Raw genomic sequence first — 24,773 nt, forward strand, 5'->3', positions numbered from 1 at the left:
TGTAAGAGAGAAGGGTAGGAAGCCAGCGCCGCGGCTCAATAGGCTAATCCTCTGCCTGCCGTGCCAGCACACCGGGTTCTAGTTCCAGTCGGGCGCTGGATTCTGTCCCGGTTGCCCCTCTTCCAGGCCAGCTCTCTGCTGTGGCCCAGGAGTGCAGTGGAGGATGGCCCAGGTCCTTGGGCCCTGCACCCGCATGGGAGACTAGGAGAAGCACCTGGCTCCTGGCTTCGGATGAGTGCGATGCGCCGGCCGTGGCACCCATTGTGGGGTGAACCAACAGCAAAGGAAGACCTTTCTCTCTCTCTCTCTCTCTCTCTCACTGTCTACTCTGCCTGTCAAAAAAAAAAAAAAAAAAAAAAAAAAAAAAAAAAAAAGAGAGAGAGAGAGAGAGAGAAGGGTAGGAGGAGACTCCTTTCTCACAAAACCCTAGTTGGATTGAGTAAAGTAGATAGAAGAGCAACCATTGCCTCTATAGATGGACAAACTGGCTTGGATTTGAGTGCTGGCTGACTCCGTATTAGCTATGTGGCCTCCATAAACTTTCTTCACTTGGAGCTTCAGTGTCTTTATCTTTTAGATTATGTATCATGTAGAGCTGTAGCAACTATTAAATGAGAGATCATGGATTAATAGATTCTTCATAATAAATCTTAATGCTAAGTATTTGGTATCTGTTGCCTTTCATATTGCTAAGGCTTTGGAGCATTTTTTTTTAAAGAATGTAAACATATTTACTTGCTTGAGAACTTTCTTATTATACATAAAATTTTTGATGTAGTTGATCTCAACTCTGTTTGCACTGACTTCAGGGATTCTGGATTATTGAATTATTGCTCTTGGTTTGTTTTCTTTCAAGGTTAAGGTGGATGCTTTCATATAAAATTTTTCTATGTTTTTTGTGTTTATGTGATGTTAATAAAAAGAAGAGAAAAGATCAGTGTAGTTCATAGATACACTTCTAAAAATAGGATGATATTCTCTTTCTCCCTCCTCCCTCCTTCTCCTTCTCCCTTTCTTTCTTCCATTTTCTGTTTCTTTCTTTTTTAAGTTTTAAGATAACATATTTTTAATAGTAGAGCTTAGTGCTCTACTAAATGAAGAGTCCAACAAGTAAAATGAAGACCCTCCATTGAAGGAAGGTCTTTTTCTTGTTGAACTCATATAAAATATTTTTAAAATTATTTTTGTGTATTTGAAAGTCAGAGTTACACAGATAAAAAGGGAGAGACAAAGAGAGATCTTCCATCTACTGGTTCACTCCCCAAATGGTCTCAATGGTCAGGGCCCAGCCAGGCAGAAGCCAGAAGCCAGGAAATTCATCCAGGTCTCCCACAAGGGTGTAGGGTCCCAAACATTTGGGCCATCCTCTGCTGCTTTTCTGAGGTCTTTAACAGGAAGCTGGATTGGAGGTGGAGCAGCTGGGACATGAACTGGCACTCATAGGGGATGCTGGTGTCACAGGCTGCAGCTTTACCCGCTATGTCACAACACTGGCCCCTTATATAAAATCTGATTTTTTTTTTATTTGACAGATAGAGTTAGACAGTGAGAGAGAGAGACAGAGAGAAAGGTCTTCCTTCCATTGGTTCACTCCCCAAATGGCCGCAACAGCCGGCAATGCAACGATCCAAAGCCAGGAGCCAGGTGTTTCTTCCTGGTCTCCCATGTGGGTGCAGGGGCCCAAGCGCTTGGGCCATCCTCCACTGCCCTCCCAGGCCACAGCAGAGAGCTGGACTGGAAGAGGAGCAGCTGGGACTAGAACCCGGCGCCCATATGGGATGCCGGCGCCACAGGCAGAGGATTAACCAAGTGAGCCATGGCGCTGGCCCCAAAATCTGATTTTTAATTCCTTCTTTGGCAGTTCTTTACTAGAACCTTTGCTTTGCATAATTATACCTGCTTTGGAACCAGCATCCTAAAGTCACTATGATGAATCCTTCTATTCTAGCATCAAATTACTTTTTAATTTTACTAGCTAATAAAAATGTCCAAGGCCACACACAGCAGATTCTAATGAATCATATGATATGGAATCCAGTGCACAGAGAATATTTTTGACATCTAAAATTTTAGAGTTTAAAGGGCTTGGATATAATAAAGAAGAACCTTCCCCATCCTGGGCTTGCTAGATGCCTCCAATGCTGTTTACAGACAATTTTTTTTATGATAAATACTGACTGTATTTTATGAACACTTAATGAGCCCTCAACATAAAATAATAAATATTTCAAGATTCTCTATGAAATACATGATACTAATACAAAAGAGATCCTTAAACTGCATTCCATTTATTGTTTTTGGGTTTAGGCATTTCACATTGAATACTTTAATCTCAAAATACTGTTATACAAAATTAACAATAAGGGGCTAGCACTATGGCTTAGCTGATAAAGCTGCCACCTGCAGTGCTGGCACTGATTCAAGTCCCAGCTGTTCCACTTCCCATCCAGCTCTCTGCTGTGGCCTGAGAAAGCAGTAGAAGATGGCCCAAGTCCTTGGGCCTCTGCACCTCCATGGGAGACCCAGAAGAAGCTCCTGGCTCCTGGCTTTGGATTGGCACAGTTCCGGCCCTTGCAGCCATTTGGGGAGTGAACCAGCCAGTGGAAGACCTCTTCTCTGTCTCTCTGTCTCTGCCTCTCTGTAACTCTGCCTTTCAAATAAATAAATAAATCTTTAAAAATATTTTAACTTTAATAACAAATATTATAGGATACTTTGTTTCCTTTTCAATTTTCTAAATAATCAAGATCTATTTTATCTTGTCTTTAAAGGCTTCTCAGTCTTGGATTTGAAAAGTTTGTCAGAGTTGGGAGTATTAGAAAGATTGCCAAGCCAGTTTTACCTTATAGGTAAGACTTCTACTCATTTCACAGATTGTTCAGAAAAGTATGGTAATTTAATGTAATTATTACTCTAAACTTGATTTTTGAAGAAAGCCTTTTATTATTCTTGGTTCACTTTGAAAATCTGCATTTTACTTTTTTGTCATGAAAGATGTAATAAAGAGTTATATTCTTTTATGAATTTTTTTAGCTTGCATGCTGGCTCAGAAAATGAAAGTGAGCAATTAAAAGAACTACATGCACTAATGAAAGAAGACTTGACTCCTGTGGAGAAAGTCTATGTGAGAAAAAGTATTGAGCAGCATAAATTGGGGACCAACAGAACCCTGTTGAAGCAGGTAAGGCGAAGTAGATTCAGTTTGATTCTTAATCTATACCTGTATAAAAGGGGTCTTCAAAAAGTTCATGCAAAATATGTACTGTGAAAAAACTGCAGGGTTTCAATTTTTTTGCACCAAAGTAAACCTATTTTTTATTTATTCATTTTTTTAAACGTTTATTTATTTTATTTGAAAGGCAGAAGCAGAGAGAGGGAGAGAGGTCTTCCATCCGATGGTTTACTCTGCAGTTGGCCACAATGGCCGGAGCTGCACCCATCTGAAGCCAGGATCCAGGAGCTTCTTCCGGGTCTCCCATGTGGGTGTAGGAGCCCAAGGACTTGAACCATCTTTTACTGCTTTCCCAGGCCATAGCAGAGAGCTGGATCAGAAGTGGAGCAGCTGGTACATGAACCAGCGCTCATATGGGATGCCAGGTCTGCATGCGGTGCCTTCACCTTTACCTGCTACACCATAGCACACAGCCTCATAAACCTATCTTTTAATTCCATTTTCTGTGAATTTTATGAAATACCAACATACTATTCAGATTCTCTGGTTTTTTTTAAAAATAAGTTTTAATTTCGTTTTCACTTACTTGAAAGGTAGAGACAGTGTGAGATCTTTTTATCTTCTGGTAACCACAATTGCCAAAGCTGGGCCAGGCTGAAGCCCAGAAGCCTGAAGCTCAATGTGAATCTCAAATAGATGGCAGAGACTTGAATACTTACACTATCACTTGCTGCCTCCCAGACTGTGCATTAGCAGGAAACTGGAATCAGAAATGGACTTGGGACTAAAATCCAGAAATTCTGATATGGAATGCAGGCATCCCCAGGCAGTGTCTTAACTGTTGTGCCACATACCTGCCAATGGATTCCTTTATTTCTGTTGATGGAAGAATATTTTCTTTAAATTAAACAAGCTACTGTGATAGCTTGCATTTAAATAGGTGTTTGCTTGTATATCCTGGGTTATGGTCTACCCAGTGCATGTTTTATTTTGCTGTAAAGGGTTCTTCAAATTTGTGAACAGATCCAACTCGTGCCTAAGTCATACTTTCTCCTTCTTACTATTTGGGTATCTTTTTATAGGTGTGGGGAGAAAAGTGAAGAGATTGAAATAGATTCTTAGCAAGTTAAATTAAGTTAGTTCTGTTCTCAGAGCAGAAAAAAAGGTCTGATCCTCTGCAAAATATCAAAGCTAAATTTGTTTTTAATACTCTCCTAGAAAGCTACGCCTTTCAAGTTTTGTCTCTATCCAAGAATTCAGGAGACACATATATTGGCTTTCAGGCATCAAGAGCCAAGCGTAACCACAAAGGGTCTCAGGCTGTGACAAGTAGTGTACTCCCCTTTATTGAGTTCTGATGTGGAACAGCTCAGGCATCTGCTGGTCGAGGAAAAAGAAAAAAATTAATAACCTCCTCCAATGGAAGTAAAGCATGGGGAAAATAAAGGAGGGTGAAGGAAAAGGGAGTTGTTGGCTTCTTGGATCATATGGACACTGGTCACTTTCTGCAAGAGATTTGATAATACCAACCCTCTTGGATCCCTGTATTGATCAGCTATTGCTGAAATAGCCTTACTTAACAAAGTCATATTCCCATAACTCCTAAGTCAATTGGTTTGATTTGGCTTTAGCTACAGGTCACATCTCTCATTCAGCACAGTTGCCCCTAGCATGGTGATCTCCTGACAGCTGACAGATGTGAAAAAGAACAGGCCAGATCACACAAATACATTTAAATCTGTTAATATCATGTCCACTGGCATTCCATTTGTTAAAAACAAATGGTCAAGCTCACATCAGTAAGGTGAGAAGCCCTGCAAAGTCACATGATAAAGGACATGGTATATAATTATAATCTGACAGAAAGGGAGGGAGAAACTGGAAATAATAACCAATCTGTAACAAGTGTTGGTTCTTCAGATGGCTTCAGACTAATTTTCTATTACCTGCATTATAGAGTTAATTCTGTACAGCCCTCTCTTCAACCAGATCTGGAAGGGGTTCATTTGGCTGTATTCAATGGATACAAATTAAATACTTATGTAAACTACTTGCCGTTTTACTCACCCAGTATAATAAGAATAATGTAAGAATAACCATTAAAGACTTTCCTGCATTTTCTAAACAGAAACTCAGTTAACAATAATCTGTGGCTCATTGGTATTACTGTTCACAAATGAAAACTATTTTACAGGAAACTTTTTAAAAAAGGTGTTTTTTTTTTTTTTTTTTTTTTGACAGGCAGAGTGGACAGTGAGAGAAAGAGACAGAAAGAAAGGTCTTCCTTTTGCCATTGGTTCACCCTCCAATGGCCGCCGCAGCCAACGCGCTGCAGCTGGCGCACGGCGCCTATCCAAAGGCAGGAGCCAGGTGCTTCTCCTGGTCTCCCATGGGGTGCAGGGCCCAAGCACTTGGGCCATCCTCCACTGCACTCCCGGGCCACAGCAGAGAGCTGGCCTGGAAGAGGGGCAACCAGGACAGAATCCGGTGCCCCGACCGGGACTAGGACCCGGTGTGCCAGCGCCACTAGGTGGAGGATTAGCCTATTGAGCCGCGGCGCCAGCCCTTAAAAAGTTTTTGTTAACTGGGGCCGGCGCTGTGGCATAACAAGTTAAGCCACTGCTGGTAGCACCAGCATCCCATATGGACACTGGTTTGAGTCCCGGCCACTTCGCTTCCAATCCCGCTCCCTGCTGATGGAGTGGGAAAGCAGTGGAAGATAGCCCAAGTGCTTGTGCCCCTGAACCCACATCAGAGACCAGAAGAAACTCCTGGCTTCAGCCTGGCCCAGCCTGGAATGTTGCAGTTGTCTGGGGAGTGAACCAGTGATTGGAAGCCCTCTCTCTCTCTCTGTCTCTCCCTTTCTCTCTGTAATTCTTTCAAATAAATAAAATAAATCTGAAAAAAAAATAGTTTTTGCTAAAAAATTCCAAATCCAGTTAAGTAATCAGGACTGATATATTCCTAGAATGACATGTCTCTACAATAAAATGTTTTTTGTTGTTGTGTGTTTGTTTGTTTGTTTGTTTGAAAGGCAGAATTAGACAGTGAGAGACAGAGAGAAAAGTCTTTCTTTTTCCGTTGGTTCACCCACCAAATGGCCGCTGCGGCCGGTGTGCTGTGCCGATCCAACGCCAGGAGCCAGGTGCTTCCTCCTGGTCTCCCATGTGGGTACAGGGCCCAAGCACTTAGGCCATCCCCCACTGCCTTCCCGGGCCACAGCAGAGAACTGGACTGGAAGAGGAGCAACCAGGACAGAAGCTGGCGCCACAGGCGGAGGATTAGCCAAGTGAGCCATGGCACCTGCCAATAAAACGTATTTTAAAAGGTTTCATAGTTAGCTACTACTTCCTAGACTATTAACAAAGCTCTCCTGTTAGAATCTCACCAATATAATGATAGAAGACAAAAATATGTAATTTTAAAGAAAAAACAGTTCTTTCGGTTTTTATATATTTCTTTAAATTGAAAAAAAGAAACTTCCTGATTTATAACTCTAGAATTCTCTTCCTAAGGTTAGTAATTACCAGAAATTAGATAACAAATATTTCAGAGTAATGCCAGAAACATAATATATTGCTTCGAAGATTGATCATTTTATTTTATTTTATTTTACTTATTTTTTTTTAAGATTTATTTATTTATTTGAAAGGCAGAGTTACAGAGAGGCAGAGGCAGAAAGAGAGAGAGAGAAAGGTCTTCCATCCACTGGTTCACTCCTCAGATGGCTACAACAACTGGAGCACCGTTCTGAAGCCAGGAGCCAGGAACCTCTTCTGGGTCTCCCACATGAGTGCAGGGGTCCAAGGACTTGGGCTGTCTTCTACTACTTTCCCAGGCCATAGCAGAGAGCTGGAAGGACTCATCATTTTTAAAGGACTGAATGTTTAAATACAATGAAATTTCTAATATAAATGTGGCTTTAGTAACTTTTGTTTTGTTTGTAACAAAAGAGAAAAACCTAACTTAAATAAAGCTATTTTGTGTAATCAGTATTATTATTATAATATGTAAGGGATTTATAATATTTTATTATTTCACAAGATCAGGGGACATTATTTATAAAGAATATTTTTGTCAGCAAATGTCAGTCAACATTTGTTGAAGAAAAGATATAATCAAAAAGAAAAGGGGGGTGGAGGCCATCACTGTGGCATAGCCAGTCAAGCCACCTCCTGCAGTGACAGCATCTCATATGGGTGCCGGTTCAAGACCTGGCTGCTCTACTTCCTATCCAGCTCTCAGCTATGGTCTGGAAGAGCAGCAGAAGATGACCCAAATCCTTGGGCCTCTGCAGCTGTGTGGGAGACCCAGAAGAAGCTCCTGTCTCCTGTCTCCATTGCAGCTATTTGGGAAGTGAATCAACAGATGAACCACCTCTCTCTGTCTCTGTCTCTCTCTCTCTCTCTCTCTCTGTGTCTCTCTCACTTCCTCTGCTTCTCTGAAACTCTGCCTTTCCAATAAATAAACCTTAAAAAAAAAAGATTGGTCAATTTGTAGATTACTCACTGTGCATACACATATTTATATATGTACATACAGATGTATGTTTGTAGCTCAGAGGATACTGGGCAGTGACCACATTCAGTTAAGAAATTCATAGGTTTTCCTATTGTTTGTATTTAGTTTTAAATACTAGCTTGTATTAGCCCTTTTGCCTTAAGAATAATGCCATTTGCTGTAATGTTTAAGACTTGTGGGGCCAGCGCTGTGGTGTAGCAGGTAAAGCTCCACCTGCAGTGCCAGCATCCCATATGGGCGCCAGTTCTAGCCCCGGCTGCTCCACTTCCAATCCAGCTCTCTGCTATGGCCTGGGAAAGCAGCAGCAGATGGCCCAAGTCCATGGGTCCCTGCACCTGTGTGGGAGATCCAGAAGAAGCTCCTGCCTTTGGCTCCTGGTTCCTGGCTTCAGATTGGCCCAGCTCCAGCCACTGCGGCCATTTGGGGAGTGAACTAGTAGATGAAAGATTTCTTCTCTCTCTCTCTCTGTAACTCTTTCAAGTAAATAAATGAATCTTTTATTTTTTAAAGTTTTTTATTTAATGAATACAAATTTCATATGTACAGCTTTTGGGGATATAGTGTTTCTTCCCCGCATTCCCGCCCTCCACCCCTACTCCCATCCCACCTCCTACTCCCTCTCCCATTCCATTTTTCATTAAGATTCATTTTTAATTCACTTTATATACAGAAGACCAACTCTGTACTAAGTAGATATTTCCACTGTTTGCACCCACACAGATATACAAAGTATAAAGTACTTTTTGAAGACAGATTCTACCATTAATTCTCATAGTACACCTCATTAAGGACAGAGGTTCAACATGGGGAGTAAGTGCACAGTGACTCCTGTTGTTGATTTAACAGTTAACACTCTTATTTTTGACGTCAGTGACCACCCGAGGCTCTTGTCATGAGCTGCCAAGGCTATGGAAGCCTTTTGAGTCCTCAAACTTTGTCAGTATTTAGACAGGGCCATATGCAAAGTGGAAGTTCTCTACTCCCTTCAGAGAAAAGTACATCCTTCTTTGATAGCCCTTCTTTCCACTGGGGTCTCACTCACAGAGATCCTTCATGTAGGTTGCTTTTTGCTGCAGTGTCTTAGCTTTCCATGCCTGAAATGCTCTCATGGGCTTTTCAGCCAGATTCGAATGCCTTAAGGGCTGATTCTGAGGTCAGAATGCTATTTAGGGCATTTGTCATTCTGTGAGTCTGCTGTGTGGCCTGCTTCCCATGTTGGATCATTGTCCCTTTAAATTCTATCTATTATTATTACCAGACACTTGGTCTTATTTATGTGATCCCTTTGACACTTAATCCTATCTATAGTATCAGTTACACACTTAATATGATCACTTTAATATGTAAGATGGCATTAGTACCTGCCAACTTAATGGAATTTGGAGTCCTATGGCAAATTTTTAGCTTTACTCTTAAGGTGTAAGTACATGGGAATGTATGCTGAACTGTATATCTCCTCCCTCTCTTATTCCCATTCTTTTTTTTTTTTTTTTTTTTTTTTTTGGACAGGCAGAGTTAGACAGTGAGAGAGAGAGAAACAGAGAGAAAGGTCTTCCTTTTTCTGTTGGTTCTCCCCCAAATGGCCGCTACGGCCGGCATGCTGTGCTGATCTGAAGCCAGGAGCCAGGTGCTTCCTCCTGGTCTCCCATGCGGGTGCAGGGCCCAAGGACTTGGGCCATCCTCCACTGCCTGCCTGGGCCACAGCAGAGAGCTGGACTGAAAGAGGAGCAACCGGGATAGAACTGGCGCCCCAACCAGGACTAGAACCTGGGGTGCTGGCGCTATAGGTAGAGGATTAGCTAAGTGAGCCACAACGCTGGCCTTCTCACTCATTTTTTACAGGGATCAATTTTCAATTGGATTTATTTATTTTTTTATATTTATATTTTATTTTATTTAATGAACATAAATTTCCAAAGTACAGCTTATGGATTACAATAGCTCCCCCCCCCCATAACTTCCCTCCCACCCACAACACTCCCCTCTCCCACTCCCTCTCCCCTTCTATTCACATCAAGATTAATTTTCAATTATCTTTATATACAGAAGATCAATTTAGCATATATTAAGTAAAGGTTTCAACAGTTTGCACCCACACAGAAACACAAAGTGTAAAATACTATTTGAGTACTAGTTATAGCATTAATTAAACACCTAAGAGTAATTGTGTATTATCAATTGGATTTAAACACCTAAGAATAATTCTGTGTTAAGAGTTCAACCAATGGTATTAAGTAGAAAAAGAAAATACTATAAAGAATAAAATAGTAAGCTGTTCCTCGACAGCCAGGACAAGGGGGCTGATCAAGTCATTGCTTCGTATAGTGGCAGTTTCACTTCTACAGGTTTCTCTTTAGGTGCTCAGTTAGATGTCACAGATCAGGGAGAGCATATGACATTTGTCCCTTTGGGATTGGCTTATTTCACTCAGTATGATGTTTTCTAGCTTCCTCCATTTTGTTACAAATGACTGGATTTCATTTTTTTTTTACCGTGGTGTAGTATTCCATAGAGTACATATCCCATAATTTCTTTATCCAGTCTTCCATTGACAGGCATTTAGGTTGATTCCATGTCTTAGCTATTGTGAATTGAGCTGCAATAAACATGGAGGTATAGAAAACTCTTTTATTTGTTGATTTAATTTTCCTTGTATAAATTCCGAAGAATGGAATGGCTTGATCATATGGTAGGGCTATATTCAGATTTCTGAGGTATCTCTGTTGTGGCCATTTGGGGAGTGAACTAGTGCCTGGAAGACTTTTCTCTCTCTCTCTCTCTCTCTGTCTCTCTGTCTCTCTGTCTCTCTGTCTCTCTCTCTCTCTCTCTCTCTGTATCTCTGACTTTGAAGTAAATAAATAAATCTTAAAAAAAAAAGACTTGTACTAAAGGTTACAAGTACATTTTAATTTACTGTTGTTTAGAATTAGTTTGCCAACTTTGCCTGGTTAAATAATTAAAACTAGTGTACCTCAAGGTCAAGGATAGAACAGTTCATTGAATATTCAGTGTTTTTTGTGACTAACTTGGGCCTGTGTTCATAGAATACATTTAGTATTTATTAAGGTTCATCTAGATGACTAAGCATATAGGTCATCCTTTATATTTTTAAAGTCTCTAATGTTATAGTACCTTTCTTCTGAATATCAAAATGTGCCTTTTATATGTTCTTATTAGTGGACTTAGAGTTTAAGTAGCCTATATTTTGTGATTTCTATTTGTATGTGGGATTTTTTTTTAAAGGTTTATTTATTTATTTGAAAGTCAGAGTTACACAGAGAGAGGAGAGGCAGGGAGAGAACCATTCATCCGATGGTTCACTCCTCAATGGCCGCAACTGCTGGAGCTGCACCAATTCGAAGCTAGGAGCTAGGAGCTTCCTCCAGGTCTCCCACGTGGTGCAGGAGCCCATGAGCTTGGGCCATCCTCCACTGCTTTCCCAGGCCATTGCAGAGAGCTGGATAGGAAGTGGAGCAGCCAGGTCTCGAACCGGTGCCCATATGGGATGCTGGTGCTTCAGGCCAGGGCGTCAACCCACTGTGCCACAGCACTGGCCCCTGTATGTGGGATTTTGATTTCTGATTGAGAGGAATTAAATTAGGACTAACCTAATTTCTGATTTAGTCTACAGTTTCTTTGGTAAATATATTTTCTTTCAGTATTTGTTAATTGATAACATTTTTGTTGTAATGAAGGTTCGAGTAGTTGGAGTTACCTGTGCAGCCTGCCCATTCCCATGCATGAATGATCTTAAATTTCCTGTCGTCATGCTTGATGAGTGTAGTCAAATTACTGAACCGGCTTCTCTCCTTCCCATTGCAAGGTAACATTAAAGATTCTTTTCCCAAGTACCCTCACATATCACGTTGTATCATATTTCATGAGCTCAGGTGTTTACTAAACTTTTATGAAAAATCTTAGCAATCCAAGAAGTAAGCTAATTTTTTCAGAGATATACTCATTCATTTTAAGGGCAGAGTGACAGAGAGGGAATAAGAGAGATCTTCCATCTGTTGATTCACTTCCGCAGATGCTTGTGACAGATAGGGCTGGGCCAGATGGAAGTCAAGAGCCAGGAACTCCATCTGCTTCTCCGATGTGAGTGACAGGGATTCAAGCACTAGCAGTAAGGTAGATCAGAAACGTAGTAGCCTGGACACAAACCCGGCTCTCTGATATGGGATGTGGGAGTCCCAAGCAGTGGCTTAACCCACTGTGCCACAACACCTGTCCCAAACTAATTTTTGAAAAGAATTCAAAAGGAAACTTTTTAAGGTAAATGCATGAAAATTTACAGCTTAAACATTGGAATCACAGAATCCTTAAAGCCTTGGGAGTTCTAGTGCTTCAGTTTTAAATTTTTCTCAACTAGATTAAAGGTTCCTTCTTAGTTATGGTTTGAGAACCTAACTCCACTGAAGAATGTACCTTTATGTTGATATAATTGCAGGGCTAAGGTTCTGGAAATAATTTTTTAAAGATTTATTTATTTGAAAGTCAGAGTTACACAGAGAGAGGAGAGAAAGAGAGGGAGATCTTCCATCCGATGGTTCACTCCCCAATTGGCTGCAACAACTAGAGCTGCACTGATCTGAAGCCAGGATCCAGGAGCTTCTTCTGGGTCTCCCACATGGGTGCAGGGGCCCAAGAACTTGGGCCATCTTCTACTGCTTTCCCAGGCCATAGCAGAGAGCGGGATCGGAAGTGGAGCAGCTGGGTCTTGAACCAGCGCCTATATGGGATGCTGGTGCTTCAGGCCAGTGTGTTAACCCGCTGTGCCACAGCGCCAGCCCTTAATTTTTAGATAATAAAAGAATATAAAGTTTTTAAGGAAAAACATTTTGAAAATGAACATTTCTCTCAAAATTCCCAAGATTATACAATCTAAGCTGTTCCAGGCAGTTGAAACATTGTACTTTTAGAGCATCTCTTATTGAGCAATCCTAAAGTAATGGGAAGGGCATCAGACCTAGTAATCAATAGGTTTGAATTCTAGTCCTTGTTTACTTCTCAGTTAATGAGAAAGAGGGTACCACTTGTTATGGTTTGCCTGGGACTTGGGAAGTTCCTTAATTCAGAGACTTTGAATTTAAAACTTGGATAATACTTGCTAAGCTAGGATGAGTTAGTCATCCTACCCAGGAGTAAGGGGTAGAAGAGCAATAAGGCTCTGGGTGGAGGGAAGAAGAGAAATACGGCACCTACCATATACTAAACACATTGCATACTTCATCCAATCGTTACAACAGTCATGCAGAGTATTATCACCTCCAGTTTACTGATTAGAATCCTGACACCTAGAGAGATTAAATAACTTCGTGTCCATGCAATATAATAGAGTTGAGATCTGGATGTAAACTTGTCTACAAAACTTGATATCCTGCTCATATCCCATGATATCTTACTCTTACCTCTAAAACAAGAGTTTAAACCAAATGGCTTTTAAAGGAAAGCTTATAATTCTAAGAGTTTATGGTTTCTGAAAATCATTGTTTCTCAAAGCGTATGTTAGACTAATTACAGACAGAAGCAAGGGAGACTTACTAAACTTTATGTGTAAAAAATGGTTATATGAGATTCTTTTCTATATAACATTTCAAAGACTTTATATACTTCTTAGCACTAATTTTAGCCTCCTTAATTCTCAAGATACTTAATGGGATTCCAATATTTTGGAATACATTTTGAAAAGTACAATAAATGATACCAATGCAACATTTTTTATTGTTTAAGTTTTGAATTTCTATTTTTAGGTTTGAGTGTGAAAAGCTGATTCTTGTTGGAGACCCCAAACAGCTGCCTCCTACTATTCAGGGTTCTGAGGCAGCTCATGCAAATGGACTGGAACAAACTCTTTTTGATCGACTTTGCTTAATGGTATGAACTACTAAATTCATACAGATTTATTATTTACTAATTATATACTGTGTGAGTTAGTAGAGAATGCAAATATTGGGAAGGGATTATGAAGGTGGAGTGGGGGGGGGCTTACTCCTCTAGTCTAGGAGAAGATAGTTTAAAAAAAGTGGAGAGAATGCAGTCTCAGGGAAGAATTAGGGAGAAAATGGTGCAGGAAACTCCATGAAAATTAGGGGGACACAGTGGACCTATGTGGAGGGCATGGATGTGCACAACTCAGGACCCGAGCAGCCGAGAGCCTCAGCACCAGCTTTGGAGAACAAGGTGAGACCAAACTGCAGCAGCCTAAGCCAGTAGCAATAAAGCTGCAGGAAGAACCTGGAGGGAATCCAGCTTGGAGCTAGGTGGGGGACAGTGTATCTGCCAAACTAGAGGAGAAAAACAAAGAAGGGGGCAAGTTTCTCTCTCCCTGATCACCCTGCAAAGGCATCCCATAACCAGCTGATAGTGGGTACCATTTTGGATATATGTAACAGCTGTGCCAGCTCATGTCAGCACCCAGCAACCCAGCTGAGAGGAGGCTCCTGAGTCTGGTGGGGTGAATAGACAGGGGGCTGGGTGTTTGTGACTGTGGGAGGCTTTTGTGCCAGGACTGTGAAAACACTGGGGCTGAGTGGGAGGACTCAGGGTATGGTTGGAACTTTGGGCAGTCACTGTTGAAGGCTGCACATGCTCAGAGCTACCTGGTTCCTTGGTGAGGGACATTGCTTGGGAATCACAGATCCTTTGTGTGGTCCTTGTGGCAGAGTGGACGAATATTATACCCACTGGGACTAGCACCCAGGCACTGGTCTCCTTTGAGGAGAAGAGGTAAGCTGAGTCTACACCAACAGAGCAGAACAAACTTCCCCTCTGATTTAAAAAAAAAAAAATTTACCATGCTCAACCTGGGTTACCTTAGATACTGGCTTCACCCTGGAGCACTAAACATAGCTCCCTGGCCACACCCACCACAAGTCTCTTTGTATTCACTGAAACAGTAGACACTCCAACAGAGGTATAGTCCAGAAATAAAAGCTGCCACAGCAATAAAACAAAGAAGAAACCAACGAGTATCTTCACAAATGCTAAATAATAAACAAAATACACCAATTCAAGAAACAAGAATAAGGAACACAACAATGTGATGCCCACAAAAGAATACAAAACTTCAATTCTAGATTATGAAGATGAAGAGATTGAAGAAATGCCAGAAATGGAGTTCAAAAAATTGATCATAGGATTATTTATAAGTAATCAAAAGTGAATGCACGAACTAATGAAAACCATATATGGCGTGAAGGAAAATTTCTCCAACGAAATTGAGATCTTAAAGAGAAATCAAAATGAAATCTTAGGAATGAAGAATTCAATAGCACAAATGAATTCAATAGAAAAAATGCAGTGGAAAGCCTTAACAACAGAATCAGTGAGGCAGAAGAAAGAATATCTGACTTAGAAGACAAATCGCAGGGAATTATACAGTCAGACCAAACACAAGAAGAAGAAATTAGAAAACTAAAAAAAAAAAAAAAAAAAAAACACTGTTGGTAATCTACAGTATACTATCAAATGACCCAACATATAGGTTCTAGGAGAATGCAAGTATTATAATACTGGGTCCTTATTCTTAAATAATTTATAATTGGATTTGTCTACTCTCCCTTTTTAAAAAAGTCCTGGCTTGTAAACTTTTTAACTTACTTATTTTGTTCAAAAGGCAGAGTGATGGAGAGAGAGGGAAAAACAAAGAGAGAGAGATTTTCCATTCATTGGTTCATGCCCCAGATGCTGACAACAGCCATGGCTGTGCCAGGCTGAAGCCAGGGACAGAAACTTCATCCAATCTCCCACATAGGTGACAGGGGCCCAAATACCTGGAATATTATATGATGCCTTCCCAGGCACATTATTCAGGAAGCTGGCTTAGAAGCTGAGCAGCTGTGACTCAAAACAGACTCCCATATGAGATGCTGGGATCATGAGATGGAGGTTAGATTTAACCCTCTGCTCCATAGTGCCACCCTTTGGGAGTACTCCTGTTAATGGTAAGTGGAGACCTATGACTTAACTGCCCCTTTATGAGAAGAATCTTTTCTCTATGTACTTTAACAGTAGATAGAAAATATATTGCTTTTGCTCTAAAACTGAGAAAAATCTAAAATGCTCCTATTTACTTCACATTTCTAAAATTTTTAATACTATTTTTAAAATAGAAAATGATGTTCACATAACAAAAGTGAACAAATTCAGTTGCATTTAGTACATTTACAATTCTGTATAACCACTACCTCTGCCTAGTTCCAAAATATTTCATCACCCCAAAATAAAACCCCATACCCTTACAGCAGTTACTCCCCATTTCCTGTCCCCTCCAACTCCTGGCAACCACCAGTCTGTATTAGTTGGTATGGATGTAACTATTCTTTGATTTTTCACGTAAATGGAATCATACAAAATGTGACCTTTTGCGTTTGGCTCCTTTCACTTGGCACAACATTATTGAGGTTCAACCACATCATAGCATGTATCTGCAATATATTTGGTTTTTTAAAGTATATTTGCAGTGTTGTGCTACCATCACATACCCATTTCTTGACCTTTTTCATATCCCAAACAGAACTATTTTTGAAGGGTTTATTTATTTATTTCAAAAGCAGAATTACAGAGACAGAGAGAGAGAAAGAGAACTTCCATCCTCTGGTTTACTCCCCAAGTGACCACAATGGCTGGGGCTGGGCCAGACTGAAGACAGGAGCTTCTTCTTTGTCTCCCATATAGGTGTAGGGCCCAAGGACTTGGGCCATCTTCCACTGCTTTCCCAGGTGCATTAGCAGGGAGCTGGATCAGAAGTGGAGAAGCCGGGACATGAACTGATGTTCATATGCCAGTTTGCAGGTGGTGACTTAACCGGTGACACCATAACGCCGGTCCCCCAGACAGAAGCTTGGTATTCATTAAGCAAGAGCTCCCCATGTCCTCTCCCAGCCCCTTCGTAACCTCCATTCTACTTTCTGTTTGTATTGATTGCCTATTCTAGGTGCCTAATGTAAGTGAAAATATACAGTATTTGTCATTTTGTGTCTGGTTTATTTACATAGCATAATGCTTTTAAGGTTCATCTATCAGAATCATGTTTCAGAATTTCATTGCTTATTAAGGTTAAATTACATCCTGTTTTGTGTATATATTATATTTGTGTTGGTGGATATTTAAGGTATTTCCATTTTGGCTGTTGTGAATAATGTTGCTGTGAACACTAGTTTTCAAATATCTGTTCAAAAATCCCCACTTTGATTTCTCTTGAATATATAAACAGAAATGCAATTCCTGGGTCATGGTAATTGTATGCTTAACTTTAAAAAAAATTTTAAAGATGTATTTATTTATTTAAAAGGCAGAGTTACAGAGAGGCAGAGGCAGAGAGAGACAGAGAGAGATAGGTCTTTCATCCACTGGTTTACTCCCCAGATGGCCACAATGGCTGGAGCTGCGCTGATCCAAAGCCAGAAGCCAGGAGCTTTTTCTGGGACTCCCATGTGGATGCAGGGGCCCAAAGACTTGGGCCATCTTCTACTGCTTTGTCAGGCCATAGCAGAGAGCTGGATCAGAAGTGGACCAGCCAGGACACAAACCGGCTCCTGTATGGGATGCTGGCACTGTAGGCAGTGGCTTAACCTGCAACACCACAGCACTGGCGTTGTATGCTTAACTTTTTAAGGAGTTACTAAACTGTTTTCTCCCAGTAGCTGTACTACCTTTCATTTCTAACAACAATACACGAGGGTTCTACTTTTCCACATTCTTACCAACCCTTCCTATTTTTCTTTTTTCTTTCATTTTTTTGTAATAGCCATCCTATTGGGTGTGAAGTAGTATCACACTGAGATTTCTGTAATGACTATTGATATTGAGCATGTTTCATGTGCTTACAGGCAATTTGTATATCTGAAGAAATGCCCATTCAAGGCCTTTGCCCATTTTTGTTGTTGAGTTATAGAAATTCTTTATCTGTTCTGGATATCAACCCCTTATCCAATATATTATTTGCAAATATTTCCTTTCATTTAGTAGGCTGTTTCTTTGCTGTCTTGATAATAACCCTTTACTATTCCTTTTACTAACCTTTTTTATGCATGGAAGTTCTAAATTTCTATGGAATCCAATTTATCAATTTGCATGTAATACTTAGGCTTTTGGTGTCATTTTCATTAAATTGTTGCCGAATCCAATGTCATGAAGACTTTCTCCCATGTTTTCTTCTAAGAGTTGTATAATTAATTTTATTTCTTACATTTAGGTCTTTGATTAATTTTGAATTAATTTATATGGTGTAGAGGAAGTGTCCAAATTCATTGTTTTTGCTATCCATTTTCCCAGCACCATGTGTTATAAAGACCATCTTTTCCTCATTAAATTGTCTTGTTACCATTGTTGATGATCAATTGACTATATATGTGAGGATTTATTTCTGGGCTTTCTATTCTATTCCAATAGTCTGTGTGACTTTCTTGCTTTTTAGGCCTGAAAAAATGTCTGATTATAATTATAGCTTTTATACAGTAATCTAAATTAAGACACTTTGATAAACAGAATATTAAGATATTCCAACCTAAAGAATTAAAAAAAAAAACTTTTGCCAAAAAACCTACTTTACTATTGTTGCCAGTTTAAATTGCACCTCAGGAGTTATTTTGCTGTTTGGACTCAAAAGTAGGCACTTTCTTAACAGGAAGGAAAGCTGATGTGAAACTAAAGGAATTGTTAAATCTCAAATAAACATTTCTTCTTCCATAACTGATATTATTTCCTAAAGAATTCCTCTAATGAGATTTTAGGGGGATGGTGCTGTGCTGTGGTGAGCTAAGCCTCCACCCGTGGTATCACCATCCCATATGGGTGCTGATTCATGTCCTGGCTGCTTCTCTTCCCTTCCAGCTCCCTCCTGTGGCCTGGGAAAGCAATGGAGGATGGCCCAAGTGTTTAGGCCCCTACACCACACAGGAAGAAATTCCTGGCTCCTGGCATTGCATCCACCCGGCTCTGGCTGTCGTGGCCATTTGGGGGAGTGAACCAGTGGATGGAAGACCTCTCTCTCCTTCTCTGTCTATAATGCTACCTCTTAAATAAATAAATAAAAGGAGATTGTAGGCAGAATAGAATTGAGTTTTTGCTTTATTTTTGTTTATTTGAAAGGGAAAGACAGATAGTTCCCATCCACTTGTTCATTCCCCAAATACCTACAACAGCAAGGATTGGGCCAGGATTGGGCCAGGCCCAATCTGGGAATTGTAATTGTCTAATAATTGAATATATTTATGTTATTAGCTTTGCAATCATCATTGTCACAAATATTGTTAATCACTGAATGGTATTGGATGAATATATACTATAATTTAGTTATTTCTCTAACAATGAATATTCAGTTGTTTTCAATTATAGATAATGATCCTCTGAGCATTTTTATACCTAATACTTTTTTGTCGGAGGTTTTGTCAGAGTTGTGACAATTTTAAGCACCTCAAATTTAAGCAAATTTAAACAAATGTATGACCCTAGAGTACTAAGAACTGAAGATTCAGAATAAAAATGGCTTTTACCAAGGAGGAAATTTATTATATCATGAATGAGTTATCAACAGCACTTACTAGTTTTAACAGTTTGTTTTCAATTTCGTGTTAGGCCTACTCTAGATAGATTGTGAAAACATCACGTTAGGGGCTGGCGCTGTGGCGTGGTAGACTTAGCTTCCACCTGCAGCTCTGGTATTCCATATGGGCACAGGTTCATGTTCCAGATGCTCCTCCTCTGATCCAACTCTCTGCTATGGCCTGGGAAAGCAGTAGAAGATGGCCCAGGAGCTTGGGTTCCTGCACCCACGTGGGAGACCCAGAAGAAGCTCCTGGCTTCTGGCTTCAGATTGCCTCAGATTGGCCCAGCTCTGACCAGCACACCCATTTGGGGAGTGAACCATCAGATGGAAGGTCTCTCTGTCTGTCTGTAATGCTGCCTCTTAAATAAATAAATGAAATCTTTAAAAAAAACAAAAGTGTAACTTAAGAAAAGACATGTTAGGTACCAAACTTACATGATAAATTTCAAATTTGAACTTTTCTATTTTATAGTTTCCTAGTGTAATAGTTTACCATGAACATATTTTTTAGTAGTTTTTAAAAATATTTTTATTTGTAGTCTATTCCATCTTGGTAGTCATTTATCTCCTAAGACTATAATAATACAGCAATATTTTTGCTATTCAAAATAGCATCATTTTTGTTTCCCTAGAGAAAAAATTACTATGTTTTAAATTCTTATTTTCCTGTATTTTCTGTATTTCTTAGGGTCACAAACCCATTATGTTGAGAACCCAATACCGCTGTCACCCTGCCATCAGCGCTATTGCTAATGATCTGTTCTATGAAGGAAAGCTTATGAATGGTATTTCAGAAACAGACAGGAGCCCTTTACTGGAATGGCTGCCAACCCTGTGTTTCTATAATGTTAAAGGCCTGGAACAGGTAAAATAACATTATTGTTGATAGGAGTCAACATTGTTTAGTTTCTTTGTTTAATTTTATTGTTGTTGTTTGTCTGATTTTACTTGGTCTTTCCATACCCTTTCTGGGAATTGTAATTTAGGATCTGTTTCTTATTCCAGATTGAAAGAGGTAACAGCTTTCATAATGCGGCAGAAGCTGGTTTTACACTCAAGCTGATTCAATCACTGATTGCAAGTGGAATAGTGGGCTCTATGATTGGGGTGATAACATTATACAAATCCCAGATGTACAAGGTTTGTATTACATATTACAGTATTTGTCACATATTAAATATCACAATTATATATTAGAATATTTGATTTTACATTTGCTGGTAGATTTGTTTGGGTCATGAAAAACTTTTGGGACTATGATTAATGTACTAAAAAAGAAACATTCAAATTTTTTTGGCCTGGATTTTTTTTTTTTTGTATAATTAAGTGTAAACCCAACAAGGTTTAATTAAATTCAGTTTACAGCTGTTGGGAAAAAATTCAAATAAACAAATTAGAGGGAAGAAAATATGGTGTATGCTTTGTGTTTTGGGACAGATGGGATTGAATCTGTGTTTTCCAAAATGTTCTTTCATTATTATTACATTTTATCTAGGATAGATACCAGATATCAATGTACGCATGAGCCAATTACTTCTAACTAGTTTTTCTTTTTCCTTATAGTATTTTTTCATCTGTTTATTAGATTATTTCTCAGCTCCAAATTAGCATATCCAAATGAGTCACTCAGCAAGATAAATCATCACTTTTGATTTTGTTTCATAATTATCTAGTCATTTACCTATCATTTTAGAAACTATCCAGTCAAGTCCATGTGAGTCAGAAAAGAGCATTAAAAAGTATCCACTATTAGTTAAATAAAATGGTTACTCTGAATCTGTTCAGCAGCTTAGTTCTTCAGGATCCCTGCCCTACATGACCTCTTTCTTTTTTTCCTCCTCAGCTGTGTCATTTACTCAGTGCAGTGGATTTTAACGATCCTGAAATTAAAGCGGTGCAGGTGTCCACAGTGGATGCTTTTCAGGGAGCTGAAAAGGAGATCATTATTCTGTCCTGCGTAAGGACAAAACAAGTAGGATTCATTGATTCAGAGAAACGAATGAACGTTGCATTGACCAGAGGAAGAAGGCATTTGTTGATTGTGGGAAACTTAGCTTGTCTGAGGAAAAATCAATTATGGAGACGTGTGATCCAACACTGTGAAGGTAAAATACAGATGTGTTTAATTCAAGCATTTTGAGTGAAAATTGGACTTCTTTGGGTTAATTCTTAGAGTGCCCTAGACAAGAACAGCTGTAGATTTGCCACTTAGGGAGATTAGTGACATAATAATAACATGGAGACCCCCCATAAAGTCAAGAATAGTTATCTCATGTTTTATATCTTTTTAAGGAAGGAAAGATGGATTGCAACATGCCAGCCAGTGTGAACCACAGCTGAACCATCTTCTTAAAGATTATTTTGAAAAACAAGCAGAAGAAAAACAGAAGAGAAAGAGTGAAAAAGAGAAATCTCAATCATCTAAAGACATGGTATAGATATTTTGTATTTATGTAAATTCAGATTCATTTTATACTATATATTTTTATATTTTATTACTCCAATACCCTTGTTACTAAAAAATTTATTTCTATGATATTTAAATAACATACTAAATAAACACATCTAAAATATTTGCTTTTCAAAAAATATACATTATTACTAAGGCAGTATACATTATTATCAAGATAGGTTGAAGGCAATATAAAATTTCGCTAATAAAAATTGTTTTCTAAAAGGCATGACATCTGTTTGCTAATGAAATGAATTTTACAAGGGTCAGAGAAAATCCTTCATGGGGAATACCAGTGTACTTGAAAAATAAGTGATCATCTTAAAAGCTCATGTATTAGGATGGGTTTACACAGTGAGATATAGCAACACACTCCTTTCTAAACTGTGATTCTATCAGAATCTTAAAAGTAAATATAATGCCCACCATTTTGAAAGTAAAAGCATTCACAATAAACTTCCAAGAAGCATAAAAGAGAAGAGAGGAAAACACTACAAGTGCACACCTTGAGATAATAGTTCTCAACACTTGACCATGGCAAGTCCCCAGCAGCATACCCAGTACAGTCGCTACTTAGTGTTTATTGAATGAATGAAACATGAATGAATGAATAAGATACCACTTTCAGTTCATTTCTTCCTGATCTCTTTCCTGAGCATTTGCACAGAAGTTATTGGCATATATAGAATATATACGTTAAAACTTTTTAATTATAAAAATAATATATTCTTGGGCCAGTGCTGTGGCACAGTGGGTTAAAACCCCGGCCTACAGTGCCAGCATCCTATATGGTTGCCGGTTTGAGTCCTGGCTGCTCCACTTCCCATCCAGCTCCCTGCTAATATGCCTGGGAGGGCAGTGGAGGATGGCCCAAGTCCTTGGGCCCCTGCACCCATGTGGGAGACCCAGAAGAATCTCCTGGCTCCTGGCTTTGGATTGGCTCAACTCTGGCCATTGCGGCCATTTGGGGAGTGAACCAACGGATGAACCTCACTCTCTCTGTCACTACCTCTTTCTGTAACTGTGTCTTTCAAGTAAATAAAATATATGTGCTGCCAAAGTGAGCACATCAAGTAAATAAAATAAGTCTTTAAAGAAATAATATATCCTCCTTGTAGAAAGTTTGCAAAATACACAAAATTACATAGAAGGGAATAAAAATCACCTAGATATATACTATTCATGCGTAATATTTAACAGATTACTTCTGTCTTTTGGTTTGTATTCTAGACATGTATGTAAATTTTAAACCATTTGAGGCCATATTGAACAAAGGAACAGTTATATGTCTTAGATGGAAAAATGCCAAGGTCTTGATTATAATTAATTTCAAAGTATTTATCTTTACCAATGAAAAAAAAAAACTTACTCAAGGCACTCAAAGTTCATTTTGAAGATGTAAAGATGCTTGCCTGAGATGCCACCCATTAGAAAAATGATCAGTCTACCTCTGTGTAACTCTTTTTTTATGTTAGGGAGAAAAATATATCCAACAAACAAAACGTGTGGGTTAGTAATTCTCAAGCTTTGTCCCAGTTGTATGGATTGCAACAGCTGCAACTTTTTTTTAAGTGTTCACCCAAACTATAAAGTGAAAGATGTGACTCCTTATAATGGGAAAGGAATAATTCAAGGAAGTATTACAGAGTCATGCTTTACATCTGAGCTCTACAATCAAACAAATAAATTTAAACCAGAATTCTGAGTTTTATTGCCCAAACATCCCCCCATTATTATATCTTAATTCTGAGCTTATTCTAGGCCATCTGGAACTAGAGCTCAAGTAATTTTTTTTTTTTTTAAGATTTAGTTACTTATTTGAAAGGCAGAGTGAGAGAGATATCAATCGATCTTCCATCCACTGGTTCACTCCCCAAATGGCTGCAACAGCCAAGCCTGGGCCAGGCTGAAGCCAGGAGCCTGGAACTCCATTAATCCCTCCCATATGGGTTGTAGGAGCCCAAGGACTTGGGCCATCTTTTGCTGCTTTCCCAGGCAGATTATCAGGGAGCTGGATCAGAGGTGTAACAGCTATGACTTGAGCTGGCACTCTGATATAGGATGCTGGCAAATGGCTTAATCTACTGCTCCACAACACTGACCCCTTAAGTAACTTTTTTTTTAACCAAGATAAGTTTATAGACAATGTGTCATGTGAGTCTTTGTATATCTTAGTTTATATTTCTGTTACATATACTTTTTTTTTTTTTTTTTGACAGAGCAATAGACAGTGAGAAACAGAGAGAGACAGAGAGAAAGATCTTCCTTCTGTTGGTTCACTCCCCAAATGGTTCACTCCCACAGCTTGCACTGCGCTGATCTGAAGCCAGGAACCAGGTGCTTCCTCCTGGTCTCCCATGCGGGTGCAGGGGCCCAAGCACTTGGGCCATCTTCCACTGCCCTCTCGGGTCACAGAAGAAAGCTGAACTGGAAGAGGAGCAGCCGGGACTGGAACCTGGCACCCATATGGAATGCCGGCGCCGCAAGTGGAGGATTAACTAAGTGAGCCACGGCACCGGCTCCTACATATACTTTTTTTTAAAAAAAGATTTATTTATGTATTTGAAAAGCAGAGTTAAACAGAGAGAGAAGGAGAGGCAGAGAGAGGGAGGTCTTCCATCTGCTGGTTCACTCTCCAGTTGGCCACAATGGCTGGAGCTGTGCTGATCTGAAGCCAGGAGTTTCTTCTGGGTCTCCCACGCAGGTGCAGGGGCCCATGGACTTGGGCCATCTTCTACTGCTTTCCCATGCCATAGCAGAGAGCTGGATCAGAAGAGGAGCAGCCGGAACTTGAAATGGCACCCATCTGAGATGCTGGCACTGCAGGCGACAGCTTTATCCGCCATGCCACAGTGCTGGGCCCTGTTACATATACTTATGATTGCTATCTAAACACTGAGAATTGCCTTTGACCTGGCATACTGTTCATGTGGATGACAAATGATTGAATTTTCATCTCAAATTTATAGTATAGCTACCTGATTTTGCAAAACTCTTAGTCTAATCACTACTTGTTTTCATCTAGAACTGCTCAAAGATTCTGATAGGAACTTCTGCAGTTGCATCTGTGCCATCAT

At 39.6% G+C, this 24,773-nt stretch overlaps 1 protein-coding gene across 12 annotated transcripts in view; it reads left to right on the top strand.

Moving 5' to 3' along the window:
• Positions 1–24,045, top strand: part of ZGRF1 (zinc finger GRF-type containing 1) — a 102,660-nt gene extending 78,615 nt beyond the window's left edge. For 5 of the 12 annotated variants that reach the window (XM_089302916.1, XM_089302915.1, XM_089302921.1 and 2 more), the window contains 9 exons: positions 2,772–2,849; positions 3,034–3,181; positions 11,389–11,516; positions 13,447–13,570; positions 19,933–20,109; positions 20,250–20,384; positions 21,088–21,349; positions 21,537–21,676; positions 23,916–24,043. In XM_089302916.1, coding sequence (XP_089159042.1) covers positions 2,772–2,849; positions 3,034–3,181; positions 11,389–11,516; positions 13,447–13,570; positions 19,933–20,109; positions 20,250–20,384; positions 21,088–21,349; positions 21,537–21,676; positions 23,916–23,930 — 1,207 coding nt within the window. In that variant the 3' untranslated portion in view covers positions 23,931–24,043. Of the gene's footprint in view, positions 1–2,771; positions 2,850–3,033; positions 3,182–11,388; positions 11,517–13,446; positions 13,571–19,932; positions 20,110–20,249; positions 20,385–21,087; positions 21,350–21,536; positions 21,922–23,915 lie in introns of those variants that run through there. The other 7 variants (XM_089302924.1, XM_089302926.1, XM_089302923.1 and 4 more) reach the window with 3 other exon arrangements.
• Positions 24,046–24,773: the final 728 nt, after the last annotated feature.

This window comes from Oryctolagus cuniculus, chromosome 8 (assembly GCF_051225735.1).
Source record: "Oryctolagus cuniculus isolate XC-2025 breed Fujian yellow rabbit chromosome 8, ASM5122573v1, whole genome shotgun sequence".
NCBI classification, from domain to species: Eukaryota; Metazoa; Chordata; class Mammalia; order Lagomorpha; family Leporidae; genus Oryctolagus; species Oryctolagus cuniculus.